General features: G+C 44.1%; 1 protein-coding gene across 2 annotated transcripts; it reads left to right on the top strand.

The window, feature by feature from the left end:
• The first annotated feature begins 975 nt into the window (after nucleotides 1–975).
• Nucleotides 976–16877, top strand: efna1a (ephrin-A1a). 2 transcript variants are annotated; one of them, XM_049602481.1, is made up of 5 exons: nucleotides 976–1299; nucleotides 12976–13271; nucleotides 14815–14880; nucleotides 14983–15078; nucleotides 15208–16877. In XM_049602481.1, the coding sequence occupies exons 1-5, from the start codon at nucleotides 1181–1183 to the stop codon at nucleotides 15330–15332; spliced, it is 702 nt and encodes a 233-aa protein (XP_049458438.1). In that variant the 5' UTR covers nucleotides 976–1180; the 3' UTR covers nucleotides 15333–16877. The 2 variants fall into 2 exon arrangements, with proteins under 2 accessions (XP_049458438.1, XP_049458437.1); XM_049602480.1 differs by having other exon boundaries at nucleotides 15205–16877.
• Nucleotides 16878–17337: the final 460 nt, after the last annotated feature.

Raw genomic sequence — 17337 nt, 5'->3', positions numbered from 1 at the left:
CAATGTTGATCATGAAATCAGAATTATCAGAACATCTATCAGAACTGGGGTCAGAGGTCACCTAGAGGGTCAATTCAGGAGCAAGACACTTGACACTGAGGTGAGAGGACTTAAGTGTTTTTCTTGTCAAAATCTAAATGTCCAGCCCTTCTTGTTTCTCCTCCAGGCTTTTACAAAGTGGATTTGTGATGACAGTTATTGCCATTAACTTTTTAATGGCTTTTCAAGACAGGAGCGCTATAGTTTAGATTATTTTTAATAGGCTACAACATGTAGTTGTTAGTTTAGTGGTGCTGTGTTGTTTGTACTGTTATATAAGTATGACAAATGTACCTATAGGAACAATTTCTCCTGTTTATGTTCTCTCAGTGTAGGACATGTGTTTGCTTGATGCATTTAAATGAAACATTTCAGTGACATAGGGACAACCAACCCCTTATAGTGTGTGGACAACCGACCCCGTGACAGGGGTTGACACCAGTGCACAATTTGACAGTGCATGTTTTTCAGAGAGTAAGTTCACTCCATTCCTACCTGACATTTTAGGCTCCCGTCTCACATTGAAAGCGAATTTATTAAGTCTTTGAGTGGTTCAGTTGGAAGTAAAAAGTGTGACGACCAACCCCATTCTCCCCTACTATTTAGAATTGTAGGTGCGTAATAAAATCTGCAACCTAGACATTTTTAATCCATGAAAATCACCACTAAGTGTGATACGTTACACTCAACAACTACCTGTGGATGTGCTCTTGCATGATTCTGATGTAGACATATGTTTAAATGTTTTGTTTAGCCCTGTTAAACATACTGTTCCTGCTGGAGTTGGGATAATGTGTACAACTACAGTGCATAAAACTCGCGTCTCTCGGACAGCCCTCTGATTGGCTCCCATCCGGCACAGAAGGCGGGGCTTGCAGCTGTGGGCGTTTCACAAAACCAGCCACCACGCAGCTCGAGCTTTCATTCACTACGGATTTGTCGAGTAAACCTGACCTCCCTACGGTTTTTATTCCTTCTGTGAATCTGTTTGCTTTTTTTTCCCCTTCACGAGCCACTTCATGCGTGAAGTGTTTTGTTGAGCGAGTGGTCTAACAGGTGCGCGGACGAGCTCTTCTAGGTGAACTTTTTTTTTTTTTTAATTTACTTTGCACAACCTACCTGAGTTGTGTTTCCTCTCTGCATGCCTCCATTCCTCTCCACCATGGATTTGGTTTGGATTGTGGGCTGCGTTGTGAGCGTGTGCGCCTGGTTTGCTTCAGCGGAGCGACACAGCGTCTACTGGAACAGCACCAACCCAAAGTAAATATCTCTCTTTATTTGTGTTTTCCCGTGTTTATCCACTGCTCTTGAACCCAACGCTTTTCTAATTATCAATGCAAAAACAACACTGTGTGGCAGCGTAAATACAAAACAACTTTTAACTTCATTATCAGCGCAGATTGGATCATTATGAGCCATACTCGGGTGCATTAGAATAGTTGCGACTCATGCATATTCAGCGAGCTCGTTGTGATGAATTTAGGATGGGAGCAACTGACTGCTGTTGTCATGATAATGCAGGACAGTTGGGAGTCTCTCTCCCTCCCCCCTCCCTCCCTCTCTGGGCTCCAACCTGTTATTATGGGGCTGTTTACCTGCAATACTTTGTCTAACCTGTTCAGATTTAATCCGTTTCACAATCTGTGTACCTATGCTGTGGGATTAGTTACACCAGGTTGTGTCACCTATTTATCTGTGTGAACCGACAGTGAGCTAACAGCTCAGACTTTTGAGGGCAGAATCTGGGCAGAGAAATGCAATTATATTATTTTGTGGCGCTCAGTTTTTCATTTCAGGACACAGCCCCCCCCCCCCCCCTCAATATTTAGCCATATTAAGAACATGTGTTTTCTCCCCTCCAATAAAAAACACAAAAGCATTTATATTAACAATTAATGCAGAAAAGGCAGAAAAAGATTCACAATAATGAAGCAAATGATGATCAAAATGTTCTGGCAAAGGGCCCCCAGCCACCCACCTCATTTCAAGACATAATTAAAGAAGATCTATGAATACTACAGGAAATAAATCATGTTTCTTTCATTTCTGCATCTTCTGAGTGTATTCATTGTAGGCATGCAGCAATAATTTAGCAGTGTAGCACTCAGTTTAATCCCACTGTTAAAAGTCAGGGCATCTGTGTGCTTTTTGTGTTGCTGTTTATTCAGTGAGCTGAAATCCTATAGGGGAGTTTTTTTCCCTAGCAAGGGTTATATTTTTTGTGTTGGTTTTACAGGTCTGACTCACAGCACAACGTGTTGAAATATCTCTCGCAATATCCTCCCCATCTGACAGAGAGCCCTAACCTCTGCGTGCAGTGGGAGGTTGCTGTGTCTCCTAAATCAAGAGATATCACATGGGGTTTACGTGGCTGTCGGGGAGACATAGGGGTGTTCATATTTCAGGTGGTAAGACGAGTAATAATGGTGTATGACAGAGACAGAGGAGGTAACTTGAGGCCTGCCCAGTAGGTCACGCTGTGGGAGAGAGATGGATTGCTCAGGGAGGAGAAATTGGAGCTCAAATTGTCGGGGTTAGGGGCCGTTCGGAATAAGTGGGGGTCAATTAGAATTATGTTTGATGGCGGCTGGGGTGAAATGGCCCAGGGAACAGGGAGGTTTACACACCACAATCGAACTTCTATGTGCACCCACACACAAACACACACACACACACACACACACACACACACTCAGACGGGCAAGCATAAACAGGGACTCCTGGCAGACAATCACTCAATCACAAACTAGGACACTCAATCACACCAACTGACGCCATCTAAATCAATCAGTGTTGTGCTCACTCTCTCTCATGTGCAAACACAGGCCTTGTCTTGGTTGCAAACACCCAGATATTCTAATATCCCCCCCCTCACAAGCTTACACTCAACCACTGTATCCCCTCCTGCGGTTACAATTACAGCATGTTCTGTTGTCAGAGGTCACAATTATAGGGACAAAGCTCTGAAAAATCAGAGCGAAGTCCCAGATGGTTTTTGTTGTTTCCCCACTGTGGAGTGACTGTGATCACTCCTGTATATATACTGGTAATCCGTCCTCTTGCACTTGCTAGTTTTTTCCGGATGACTGTGCTAAATCTCTCCCTTTGGCTACTCTTAATCCTGTATTCGCGGAAAAAGCACAGAGTCTCTGAGATGTTTTCATTTGGTACTTTTCATCATTCCCAGCAATCTGCTCTCCCCTTTGACCCAAGACTTGATACGGCGTGTTGACGTCCATCTTTTCTCTCGTCATGAGTTTTTCCCTTTTGGTTATTTGGCCTCGGTTTATTGTTCCATCCTGTCGGTCAGAAAGCTGTTGTTAATCAAACTGATCTGGAGATTGATTGCTTAAGTCCGTGTAGTGTGGGCTCATTTCCCTTTTCTTTGTGTGTTTGTTGAGGGATTTGGCAATGCATACACTCAGGCATACACATGCACAGTTATCCTGCTCCACACTTTGGCTAAGTGATATGAAAAAAATAATTAAATATCAGGGTATTCTTGACCAAATACCTTGATGTCGATATTGCAACAATATTGTAGGATTGATTACAATCTGCAGTAATGTGGACATTATAACTAAGTGGGTAAAAGTAAATAATAGAAGAGCTACAATAGTCTGATAAGGTTTTTACCGAACAGGGTTGTCAAGCACAGTCCCAGGGGCAGAAAGTGTAAGGGCCCCTTGGCTCTCACTTGCAAAATGTCACTTAATTTAACATGTACTGACCAAGATTCAAAATAACCCCAAAGAGGAACTGCAAAGAGACACACAATGGCTACAAAAAGGGGTAAAACAACCACCAAAAGACACAAAACTACGTGCCCACAGGGGGCCTTTGCCTGTCTGTGCCCAGGGGCCCATTGTCTGAAAATCTGCCCCTGAAAATTACATCACTTTTCTGTAATGCAGCCTAAAACCATAAAAAGATGACACTTGTGATATGAGCACATCAAAAATCTAAGATTTATCTAGTCTGATGTCATGATATCCATATAATGTTGATATATCACCCAGCCCCACTCTACACTGATGTGTGTGTATATGTGTGAGCGCACTTTTAGCCCTGCTGACTTCCAAGGTCGTATCAACCCGTACTTTCACGACTACTTTGTTTCAGCATGAGTGAATCTATTCCCGACAGTCTGAGCACTTTGTGACCTTTTCCTTGTTGGTATATTTGTAACCTTTTGTGTCTGATTCGCAACAGCTTAATCACCAGCACCGGCTGATTCCCAGAAAGAGGCTCACCAGTATGCCCAGTCAGTTCGAGCCCCTGCATGCCAGTGTGCGTGCGTGTCCTTTGTGAAGGGAGTGTCTGGGCAGAAGCGCGTGTATGCGTGTGTTAGTGCTCACAACATCACCAGATCACAGTGACTCACACACTCTCATACACATTAACCCCAGTCACACACACACACACACACACACACACACACATGTGCCATGATTGATGTTAACATCGTCCCAGGAGCCCTCTGGACTCTACAGCCTCCAATGTGAGGCAATAATCTGCTCATTCAATGCTTCTTCCTCCCTTTCCCCCTTTCCCCTGCTGACAGAGCATGAGTAGACCACCACCACCTCCTCCTCCTCCTCCTCCACCTCCTTCTCCTCTGCTTTGTACCTGTCTCTCCCTCTCTCCGGCACCTCCCTCCCCCTCTTCTTGGCCAGGTTCCCTTTTCAACTTGGTTCTGTGGTCTCCACTTCTGCAAGTCTGTTAACTGTTTCATGCCTCTCATGCGCACATGGTTGATCCACTGTTTATTTTAACATCATCACCTTTTCTGCTGCTCTGCCTCTGAAGTCTTGGTCTTACCATGCATTTCTAATGAGCTTTTTGATTTTGTTAAAACCGCAAATTCCAGATTGTTTTTGCTTACATTGCTGGCGCAGTGGTTTAATCCATTTAATTGAATATGCCTTTGTGCTGTGTTGGCTCAAACGAGGGAGTTATTTAAGGTATGTTTCACCCACATGAAGGATTTTTTTGGTATTTATCACAGTCAATATGGGTGTTTTTGTGATGCTTCCCATACAAATTGGGGGAATGGTCTTCACGGTGAGCCACAGAAAGAGAAAAGTAACTGGTGTGACCGATTGGGGGGTCAGAGTTCGCTATGTGATGAAGTGGCACAGCCTCTATCAATCTGTCAGTCATTCTGTCACGGCGGTGGTCCCTGAATACTGGCTGCCACTCAGGCCAGCCCCTCTTCACACGACCGTGGCTCTGCCTCTGGGAAACTCTCATTCTTCCCCCTCCTGTCTTTTCGGTCCCCTTCGCTCCTTCACCAGCTTTTATCTCAACTTTACAAGCTGTCCCTTTTCAGTCTATTATTTCCTCACCTCCAACTCTGGCTCTCAGAGAAGGGGGGAAGGAGGGAAGCATGCTAAGAGGTGTGGAATTTTTTTATCGTTCTTGGCACCCATGGCGATCCGTCACAAGGCACTTTGCCCTTTCCTTCACGCTTTTTTCCCCCCTCTCTTTCTTAAAGCTTCCTTCTTCTACGTCCCTATGAAAAGCTGCTCTAGTCTTCCCAGCAAACCTTTTTTCTTTTTTTTCTCCTATTTCTTCACTTGTCTGACCATGTATGTGTGCTTCTCCCCTCTTGAGTGTCTTGCTGAAGTTGTGCCAGTCTGAGAGCTCAAACTATGAAAGGACTGGATTTTAATGGAGAAAAAACAAAGGTATAGGCGTAGCAGTTGGTTAAACGTGTCTGTTTGCCTACTGTGCATGTGAGCGTGTACACATTTAACAGATGAAAGACAAGACTGAGTTGTCAGCAGCTGTGATTAGGTGGACGTAATAGATGTGGGATTTCTGTGACTTCCAAGTAATCTGAACCGAAGCTACTTTCCTCGAAAAACATCCAGGTTTCCCACTTCACTTCCTAATCCGGCCTTCGCTCTAAACCCTCCACCACCTCCCCTTCTCCTCAGTAAATTCCTAAGTCTCTCTCCATCTTTTTCTCGCATTGTCTGTCCCCTCCCACCACCCTTAATCTGGGTTAGTAATCTGTCTGGTGAATTCAATCTGGGGAAAATGCTCGAAGAGATTGTCAAACTGATGGTAATCACCTCTTATAGGCTCAAGTGTGTTGATGCTGCCTATCTTTACAGTCCGTAATCATCTGTAAGAAGACTTTAGCTCGGTGACCATATTGACAAGAATTTTTCTTTTTTTTCCAAAAGTTGATTTTCTTCCTGTTCGATATTCCCACTTGTTGTTGCCAGTGTCAGTGGCAGGAGGGCTTGTTTTATTGACTGTACTAGATAGAGAATCAGGCCAAAGGTTTTAACTTCCCGCAGGCGTGTTGTGTCGGTGTTACCAAAGTCTGCACACTGTCTGCTGTGTGTTTCCCTATGAAGTGCTGCACTTCCTGGCTATGTCTTTTCCCGGGAAAACAGCGTATCCTGTCTGCACAATAAACAATACAGTTCTCACACTAACACACGCAACTGACTTTAAAAGTCTGGACTCGGGAGTTGATTGAATTTCCCAGGCTTGTTTGAGGAGTGAATGTTTTAACTCCAAGAATAAGTAGATTAGCAGTGATTTGTAGTGATTCATTGTTTTTATGAGGGATGTGTTCAACTGTCATGCCTTCAGGATGATTTGGGATCCGCCTCCCCGCCTGCGCTGCTGTCAAATCTCTGTGTGTCTCTATTTGGGATTCTCCTCTGATCAGTGTCACCCAAGCCAAACCTGTCAGCGTCCTGCTGCCCCCTGCACATCCTCATGCCTCTTCCTTATCTCCTCAGCAGACTTCCCCTGCTCCTTCCCACTCTGCTCCTCCTCTCTGTGCTACTTTATCACACTCCAACCCCACACAAAAATCACGGAGGAAGAAACACTTCATTAGTACACAGATTTATGATTTCTTTCTTTCTCATGGTGTGTGTGTGTGTGTGAGGCAGAGATAGAGACTGTGTGTCCTCCAGACTTGTTTGTCAAGTCTTCAACAGTGAATATGTGTTTGGATGAGAAAGAATTAGCCAGCAAGAGTCAGATATTATCTCTGAAAATGAACCATTGTGTTTGTTTTGTTGTGTAAATAAGGTTCATTGTGTAACTTTTGTTTTTCTCTAGCCTTTTTTCTCCTGTTTGTTAGATGTCTGGGTTCAGTGTGTAAACATGCCCACACAGCAAATACTGCCACCCCCTAGAGGTCAGTTGCATTATTACCATCATTACTACTAGGAATCTGTAAGCAAGAACTACTACAACTACATTTTTAAAAATCCATTCAGTAACTATGGCCTGCTCTCACATATTGTTTCCCCATGGAATTCATTAAGCCACAAGCTTAGATTGTGTTTGCAGAGAAAAAAAGACATGAGCATGGAAGTTTTTGCCGTGTGAAAATCAATCCAGCAAAATCGATTTTCTTGTACAGATATTTGCCTCCTGAGAAATGTGATGTCAGTCCTGACCTTTGTGTTCTGGCCCTTATAAGATACAAATGGCTCAGGGGACAGCGTGAGACAGTTGGAAAGAGCATATGTATTCATCTAAGCCTCCTTAGTGCGGTGGAATCAGCCAATTATTCCTCTGCTGGACTTAAAGCTTTGTCGCTTTGCTGGGTGGCAAAAGGAGCTCGGCGAGTTCAGCCAGGAACGCCGGCAGAATGACCAATGACTTGCACAGACAAAAGTTGAATGACGGACGGGAGAAAGCTGATTGAGACAGATGACAAAAAGTCAAACGGTGCAAAGAATGAAGGCTGGAATATTATGTTAAAGGGGAGGGGCCAAAATGAGTTGGACCATATTTGTTTCTATGACGACCCCGGCATACCCACGCTGCATTGTACTCTGCAAACGGCGGGTCAGAAAGTTGCATATTTGGAATACCACCAGGAACAGTTTTGTGATTGGTTCAGCAAGACTGTTGTGGGGGGAGGGACAGAGTTGACATGAGGATCTGGTTTGCTTATTGAGTGATGAAAGACGGACAGAGAGTGGGAGGGGACGGCCGACATTGATGGATGAATAGATAAGACAGATTAAACAAAAAGAATTTGAGCAATAACGTTAAACAGTCCCGCTTAACTAAACTCCTGATGCATCTCTTAGGGGCTTCACCTCCGTCCGATGTGCCACCTCCCTCGTGGAGCGTTTACCAGATACATCTTGAAAAGAAATAGCTCCCCTGCGTCCAGTGTCTTTCATTAAACACTTCTCGCTTTCCCCTCCACATCCATGGACACACTTACACCACACACATGCATAGCCAGTGTGTCTCTTTTTGAACTCCAAAACTCCAGTGTAAAGGAGTAATACCCCTTTACTGTGTGAGAACAATAGAGGTGGAAAAAAAAGCTCCACCCTGCCTATCTCACCCCTTACTCTGTCCCCAGCCCCTCAGCCCCTGCTCTGGGCCTCGCTGTCCACTCTAAGCCCCTGTATTAAGCAGGGTCTGGTGCTGATGAATGGACCAGAGCTCAGCCTCTGCCCCACCCAATAATCCAGGCTTGGACGAGCCGATTAGGTGGTCCCCACATTCCGGTTCACTCATCTGTGACGCATGCCAGTCACCTTTTGGGTCACATAAATGGTGTGTTTAAAACCCGGGAGGGAAATAATCATGTTTGTGATTAGGGTGACTGTGCGGGCCTCTGATACCCCTTTTTCACCAAAATGAAATTGGTTCCACTTAGGTTCCTGCACCTAATTGTGAACCATCTGGAACATTTAAATCAAAATAAATTAGGTGGAACCAAGAAATAGCTGTTTCTTCTTTACCTGAAGTGGTAACTGTGGCGACATCAGTGAGGGTGTCATATTCTACAGGTTGGAAAGAAAGGATGGAGAAGGCATTAACAGAGACATTAAATGAGAAATCATTGGAGAAAAAGAACAGTGTGCAGTGGTCTCGTTAATCACTGGTGCATGCTTTTTTTGGATAAAAAGAGATATCTGTAGTAACAGAATAAAGTTTGCAGGTAGGCTAATAAATGCCATCAATCACCATCTTGCTACTACTGTGTACTTCCATTGTGCGTTGTGCAGTGCCCTCAATTGATGACACATCCTTGATTATAATGGTTCTAATCAAAACTGGTGGAAACATGGGCTTATTTGTTAAAGGTTTCAGAAGATCCTGAACAGACCCGCTTCAAGAACCAGAGCTACTTTGGTTGGAAAAGGGTATAAGAGACAGCACAGGTTGAGTAGACTAAAGTTTCTGTTTTTAGATTAAGTGGTCAGATACTTTGTCCTCCGGTGGCCTTTATGGACCTGAAAATAGATCTGAATCAATTTTTAAAGCGAGCAATTCCTGTCTATAGGATTTAAAATGCACAGGGCCCCTTCTCGCTGACTGTTCATGTAAAGAAATTCTCCGGTGCTGACTTGGCGATTGTCCGACCTTTGATCCACATTGCGGCCCCTTTGCCTCAGAGGTCCAGCATTCCACAGGGCGATAGAGTGAAGAGATGAGAGGGTGATGGATGGATGAAAGGAGGGGGTAGAGGTGGAGAAGAAAGCAAAATGCTGGCCAGCGAGATTAAAGAGGAGAGATTAGACTTCTGCTCCTGAAGAGGCTCCAATAAATCAGGAATTCCTTCTCAGGATAGGAGCAAGAGTGGTCGGGAACAGCCTGTAGTTTATTTTTCACCAGATTATGTGCACACACACACATTTGATCACTTGACATTCCCTCACTGCTATCATCTGTGTTCATTATTGACATTTAATATCCACCTTATCATGACCGAAACACACTCCCAGATTCCTCAGAGCTCTACAGACGCAACACACACGAAAACTCCGACACAAACAACCACAGATTTAAAAGTCTGAGACACACATGCACACAGTCCTCTCTGCATATTTGCCATAGCTCCACAAATCATCCTTAAGTAGACAATACAACTCCTCCACGCCGTTACTTCTGCTGAAGCTCCGAGCGTCACTGTCATTAAAAGAGAGCATCCTGGAATAAACAATGGGAATAAATCAAGACAGCCTATTGAGAAAGAAAGGGAAACAGTCTGGAGGAGGAAAATGACAAGGGACACACACCGGGGGAGACAGAGAGGAGGATTTCGTCTACTAAAGTGAAGGTGGCATGATTTGACTTTGTTAGCTAAACCTTTTCACACAGAGGCCCAAGCTCTTTTTGAAGTGCGTTACTCCAATCAGTTAATTAACCAGATGATGTGGAACGTTTCAATGCCAAGGCGTTAGAGGGGAACAAAAGGCAGCAGGATAATTAAAACTATTTGCCGTTAATAAAAGGGGCTAGCCAGCCTCCCTGGGTGTGTATTCAGCCACTGTTCTCTCTGCTAAGTGAGGTATTTCATCAGCGCGGGCACGTTGTGAATAGAGACACTGTATGAAACAGTGGCATTGATAAAGCAACTGTAGCACACGCATAGATACTCTCACTGAGAGAAACTTCAAAAGCCATTTCCAACTCCAGCCCTTTGACCCCCCCTGCCCACGCCTATTCATGCCCTCTGCCTCCCCCACAAACTCTCAGCCTGAAGGGGCTGGGAAGTGGGGAGCAGGAGGGCATAATTACCCCCCTCCAGGGCAACTTTAATACCCTTTTTTGTGTTTTAATTGCACCCCCCTTCGACCCCCTTTTGATGAACACATTGAGAGCATACCACAACCAGTTTGTAATCCGGACTCAGAGTGAGGGAGGGATTGGGTACGGGGAGTTTGTTTGTGTGTGTTTTCAGTGTTTGCAGGGGGATGATAACTCTGTCAGGCAAAAGCAGACAACAGTGTTTGTTCAATAGTGTTATCGATTCGACTGGAATTGAAAGTGGCAGGGGGAAAAAACACTTTAGCGCCAATCTGGTAAACAGAGCGTGGCAGGCAAACTGCAGATAAGCACTAAGCTGTCTGGACCATGGCAAAATGATAATTATTGCTCTCCCCCCACCGAAAGTTGGCTGGGGCACACGATTATCAGCACAGTTAGATGGAAGTTTCATCAGTATACTAAAAAGGTGCTTGTTTTCTAACGGGCCTGTGTTGCTGTTATAATGGTGTTGCCGGCTAATCTGGTCATCAGTATTGAGGGAATGCAGTCAGGCGGAGAGGGGGAAAGGGGTGGAGGGGAGCCAGAGGGGGAGCAGGAGTCAGGGCCCGATGTTTGGAGCCACAGCGTCTGTCCTTTTTACCACGGGGTACCAGGGAGACCCCCCTGGCCAAAAACAACAACAGCAGCTAACGAGCAATGGGGGCCTGTGCCTGCACACTTTGATCGTCAGTCACACATATGGACCTTGTCACACAAACACAAACTTCCCAAATGCTGCTTGTTACATTCAGGGGCTTTTATGAGAAAACGACAGAATTCTCAGAAAAAATCTACTCCACGGGTGAGTTTTTTCCTGTGCCAAAGGTGTCCGATTAGCACCCTATAGGCTTTTGGGAACTCATTTCTCTTTGAGATCTGCAGATCTGATAAAATAGCAGTCAGTAACTTAACTCACACTGGCTGCCTGCCTCGTTTTTTTGGTTTTTGGAGGCCTGATAAACCAACCATGTATTCATTGCAAAAGCAACAAAACCTCATATTAGACACACATTCTCCTTGTGTGTTGTGAAAATATTAAAGTCTGTCAAATTTCATCCATTCTCAGAGAACCCCTGGTGAGTCAGAACAGTAGGAGACGGTAAACTGATAGGCATCGCTGTGGAGCTCAGGGCCCGGGGAGGAGGTGTGTGTGTGGGTTCGGTGGGTGCAAATAGTAGGTAGCTACTGCTTTAGGTTGTTGATAGATGAGAATTACTGGGGAAGTGTGTGCGAGTTTGTGTGTGTGTGTGTCTTACTAGCGGCCAGCTACCGCTCCGGGCCGCTGATAGATGGCTTTGGCTGAGAAGAGAGCATTAGCTGTGAGCCGCCCCTGGAGCAGTCACTCAGTCAGGGGGAAGGGGACAAAGCTGAAATACCTTTAGTGGCAATTCCTTGGAGATAAACTCATAATATCTCTGAAAGCAAATCCAGGAGGGGCAAGGAGTCATGGACAGTTGAGATAAGGCCAATTTAAACTGCCTCACGGTATGCTAAATTGTATTTAAAAGTCTTTCTGTAATAATTAAATTATGTTTGTGGACATTTGAAGGAAGCTAAAAGGTTTTCTGCGAGGGCTCTTTGACTAACGTCCAAGGGGAGAGGGAGGAAGTTTACTTGAAGACCATCGTAAAGAGGGTGGAGGAGCGAAGGGAGGGATGCAGGGAGGAATGGAGGGGAGGCAGACAGTCTGACTGTCTCTCTGTATTTGTAATGAGAGGGAGTGTGGTGGGAGACGGTTACAGGCCGTCACCAGACTCATTTTCTATGTGTCCGCCTGTCTCCCTGACCCTAATGAAGGGTTTAAAATATGGGACCTTTTATTTTTATCCTTTTCCCCACTCTTAAGTAAACTCAGGTGCATGTGTCTGCTTCTGTTAAAGTGAATTTGCCATCATGCATTCTGCCTCTTTATCTGTGTGGGTGTTTGTGTGCATAGCCCTGCAGATGTCGATACTCATCTCCTGTCTTGACGGGCTAACTGACTGCTAATGTTTCTCTGTAAACATCATTCAACTCCTGGAGGACGTGGGATCAATGTGCATTCAGTGCTAACTCTCAACACAGCAGCAAGCAGCTACACTGGCCTCACGTTCATCCATATTTATGCACATGTTCTCTGCAGATCATTCTTCCCCTTATTGCGTTTCTCCCTCTTCATTCCACTCCAACACACAAATATATCGTCACTCACAAACACACTCTCGTTCTCCTGCTCTATCTCTCACTCCCAGGCCTCTCAGTCTTTCCTCTGATTTCCCTGTTGTACACTGGCGTGCAGCCGATCAATATATAATCACAGGTTTTGAGGCTTATATTTATTACCGCTCCGATGCTATAAGCACGGTTATCAGTCTCCTGCCACTTGCATAACTGTCCCCCTCTGCCTCCTCCTCGCAGGTTTCTATGGGACGACTACACCGTGGAGGTGAAGCTCAATGACTACCTGGACATCGTCTGCCCCCATTACCCTCAAGGTGAGGTACCGCTGCTGGATGCCGAGCGATACGTGCTCTACATGGTGGAGCGCGAAGACTACGAATCCTGCAAGCCCCAGTCATACGACCAGATGCGTTGGGAGTGTGGCCATCCATTTGCTCCTCACGCCCCGGAGAAGTTCTCGGAAAAGTTTCAGCGCTTTACTCCGTTTACTCTGGGAAAAGAGTTCCGCCAAGGAGAAAGCTACTATTATATCTGTAAGTGTCACTGTAGCTGTTTTCCAGATTTGTGTTTGCTGGTTAGACTTATTTTATAATATATTGATAAGTCTGATTAGTAACATTTGCTAAAGTATGACTGAGGCTGAGGGAATGTCATTAGTTTTGCAGGTATTCGGTCAAAAATCAAAGCATTGCACAAATTCTAATTTGATCTGATGACGAGATGAAAAGTTCTTTAAGCACCAAAATTATTATAATTCATCCTCAGGGGTAGACCTGTTTGTGTACCAAATTCAGAAAGACCTCCAACCCATATGACCACAAAGGGTATACTTCTGTTTCCTAAATAAGCGCACCTACCAGTGGACAACAGAATAGCTCATATATGACGGTTGACGGTTGCAGTTTTAAACGCAGGGTTAACATCTTGAATGAGGTTTGGTTTAGGCAGCAAAAGTCCTTGGTCAGGTTCAGTAAAAAGACTGTGGTTTAGCTTAAAATAATTACATTTATCACCAAGGGTATTGTAATGTAACATATCTCACATGACATACTAGACATACTGTCTGAAGTCAGGTGCTTGTTTGACCCTAACCCCGAGGAACGCCGATTAGCTTTGCTTCCATTTTTTCCCAGTGGCCACCCGTGGTATTGCACCAAAAAATTGTTATTTATTTTTGTAAAAGTGTCCTCAAGCTGAGAAAAGCGATTTAAAAATCTGTGGCATCATCACAATATAAAGTCTATGAGCTGAGCGGGAACTAGTGGGCAGGGCCAGCTAGCGAAACACTACTGCACACATTCAGTAGGCCGCATACCTCAAAAGTAAAACCTAGAAGCTAGAAACATTTTTTGGCATATGCTCCAGGCCTGCAACTACAATGGGGTAAATCTGCGCCACCCTGGGGTCCAGCATCTACTTATTATTACACATCTATGATTTGACCTATCCAAGTGGATGTTGGTTGTTGCTCTTATACTACATTGCCTGACTTCCTCCTTTGCTCCCCTAATAATTACTCGGCCACTAGAGGTTGCTGCTTGTAAAAACAACCTATGTGGTCATATTTTGGAGGAGGATTGTTTCCAACAAATTTCATGGCAACCCATTAAATAGTTTGGATTAACCATGTGGAAAACATATGGGAAAATTTCATAGCAATCAGCCCAAGAATTGTTGAGATATTTCATTCTGGTGTTAGACTGATCAACTGCAGGGAAATTTTGCTTTGTATTTCTACTAACAGGGATATGCTGGAGCTTGGTGGCCAGCTCTGTTAACATGGACATTAACTGGGGTGTCGGCTCAGTTTGCCAAGTTTATACAATACTTACCCTGCTAGAATGTCACCACAGAGAGCAAGCAGTGTTGTCACCCTGACCATGGCTGTAATTAGATAAACTGCAGGACAAGACACACTGCGCCTGGTCACAGATGGCTTCCTAAGCTTTGTCCCTGTGTCTGTCTGTTGCCAAGAGTTTGTGTGTGTGGGCACATGCATGAAGGTGAATTAAGGGGCCAGTGGAGGATAAGTGCATTAGTTAGGATGTTAACGCCTGTGTTGTTTCTCCCCGACAGCCAAACCTTTGCACCACCACGGACAGGAGTGCCTCAGGCTCAGGGTGGACGTTGTAGCTGCTGATGGTGAGTTTAAACGCCCTCCTGGCCATATGGACACTAGTCCAGTGGCTTTTGATAGTTGTGTGCAAGACCACAGCTGAGTAATTGATAGCGTTTTTCTTTCAGGCTCTCAAGAGGCCAGAGTGGCTAAAGGAGGCACAGGTGGGACTGGAGTTGGAGCTGGGGGTGGGGTTCACAACCCGTCCAACAGACTGCCTGCAGGTATGTTGACCAACCCTGTGTCCTTTGTAATTATCCCTGACCTTAAAACAATCCAGGTGCATTCAGGATTACATTAGGTCGTAAATATGTGTTGCTAATGTGTCTTCTTTATCTCCCATCTTCAAGCAGATGACCCAGTGGTAATCCTGCCAGAAGTCCAGAAGAGCGTACGGTCGAGCTCTGCAGTGACAGCTACATCCCTCTCAATCCTTTCATTGCTAGTCCCATTTTCATTACTGCTATTGTTGCACTGAGAGTACATGAAAGGACTGCTGTTGGCAGACATTTTTTCTTTCAGGGACTACAGTGAAGACAGTCCGTGGGGATGAAACCACTGACTCAAAAAGACAGTTTTCCATGCCCAGTGCTGGCCACAGGGAGAGACTTTGAAGCTTGTAAAGTACAGATGGACTTGCTTGCACTATACGTGCTGAGTAACTCCTGAGCATTTAAGACAAAGCATGTGTGCTGCGTCTTATTTTTCAAAAGGTGACAGTATTTTTTCTTGGAAAGACCAAGCTCTCCTTGATTTGTATTTTTAGGGCTCTCTCTAAAAAAACCTCTGAGGATGATAACGCTAGCGGAGTTGAAGAGGAAGTGGCCGAAGAACAATCAAGAGCAAAGACAACAACTCTGTTTGAATTATATAAATGTAGATGGGATGAATCCACATTCAATGGAAAAGTAATCTCTTACCTTTTGAGCCAAAGATCAGTCATCTCTCCAACTTGTACACTATTCCACCCTTGAGTATTGTGTACTATTTGTTGTATTGTTATCGTAATGGTATTGAGTGGCATTGATGTCCCAAGTGATTACTTTCTCTAAATGTAGCATTGACAGACACGGGGGCCGTTCTCATGACTACCATTCCTTTGCGACCATGTGCTTATATACTGTAGCACTAATACTGCACAGTACAGACACACCAACATACACTCCACAACAGTGTTATACACACACACACACACACACACACACACACACAGACGTCACATGACATTAGACATGAAAACACACTACATTGAACTGTGTTACGTGTACATTCTGTGAAGATAATTTATGACATTTGCAGCTGAGAAGTTTTACTGTACATACCATGTGCTCACGAAAAGAAATGTTTACTGTTGGCATCGGGCGGGTTTTTTTCCTCGCTCTCCTGGTAGAGTTAGTATTTGTGTGAAAGAGAAAATGTGTGAGTTGAAGTGAGAGTCAGAAAAGGGAGGGATTGATTTGGAAGAGTGATGATACAAAATGTTTTTTTCTGCCAAAAGCAAACACTGAGATGTTGTGTGTATCACAGAGAGGCTGGACTTCTCTGTTTGTTGGATCTTGCCACTGTATCAGTTAAACTGTCTGACATGAAGTGCTGGTATCAAATGTTTCATTACTACAGGACCTGACCCTGTGTATCATGGTGCTTTCCTTCATGTTTTCAACACAAGCATATATTTCTTAACGCATAGTGCAGTTATCTAGACTTTCAGAATGGTTATCACAGTTTTGGATGATTAGAAAATGTTTTAGTCACCAGTACACAGACAACAGAAAAGACACGGCATCACACCGAGTTGCCAAGCACATCTTTACCTGACAGGCTGGCTTGATGAACAAAGCACAACAGTGTATGACTACCATTGAAGTCAGTCTTTTTTTTATCTGAATTCTTGTTACCTAATTTTGTACATGTGTAAGTATGAAAAGTGTATGATATGTACATATATACATATATATATATATATAGAAGATTATATAAAAAGACCCGTTTGATAAATATGCTAAATGTGAAAATTTCATGTGAAATAAAAAAGATATTTTTTGAAAACCAGAACCATTTTCTTGGGGTTATTTTTAGCTGTGCTTGCATGGCTAGGCATGCTATGGCCTGTATGGCTGCGGCAGCATTGGTCTGACTGTTTTGTGGTTTTGAGTGACTGCCACAAATTTAATGGATTGCCATTAAATTAAGTACAGGTGTTCATATTGCCCTCAGGATAAATTGTAATAACTGTTGATCTCTTAACTTTTTTTCATCTAGCACCATCATCAGGGTGACATGTCAACTTGTCTAATACTTTGGTTTATGAGCAAACACCTGTAAAACTGATGTTTTTCCCATCAGCTTCTGCTAACATGTGCATTAACTAGCACATGTTAGCATGCTAAAGTGCTAAACAAAATGTTGGTGATTAAAAAAAGGGTTCCCAGATGAAAGGAAAATTCAAAATAACATCTCTCCTTTGCCCAGCCTGTGTCTCT

Source organism: Epinephelus fuscoguttatus, linkage group LG17 (assembly GCF_011397635.1).
Source record: "Epinephelus fuscoguttatus linkage group LG17, E.fuscoguttatus.final_Chr_v1".
Classification (NCBI taxonomy): Eukaryota; Metazoa; Chordata; class Actinopteri; order Perciformes; family Serranidae; genus Epinephelus; species Epinephelus fuscoguttatus.
The sequence above is the reverse complement of the archived record's forward strand: the minus strand, read 5'-3'. Positions and strand labels throughout refer to the sequence as shown.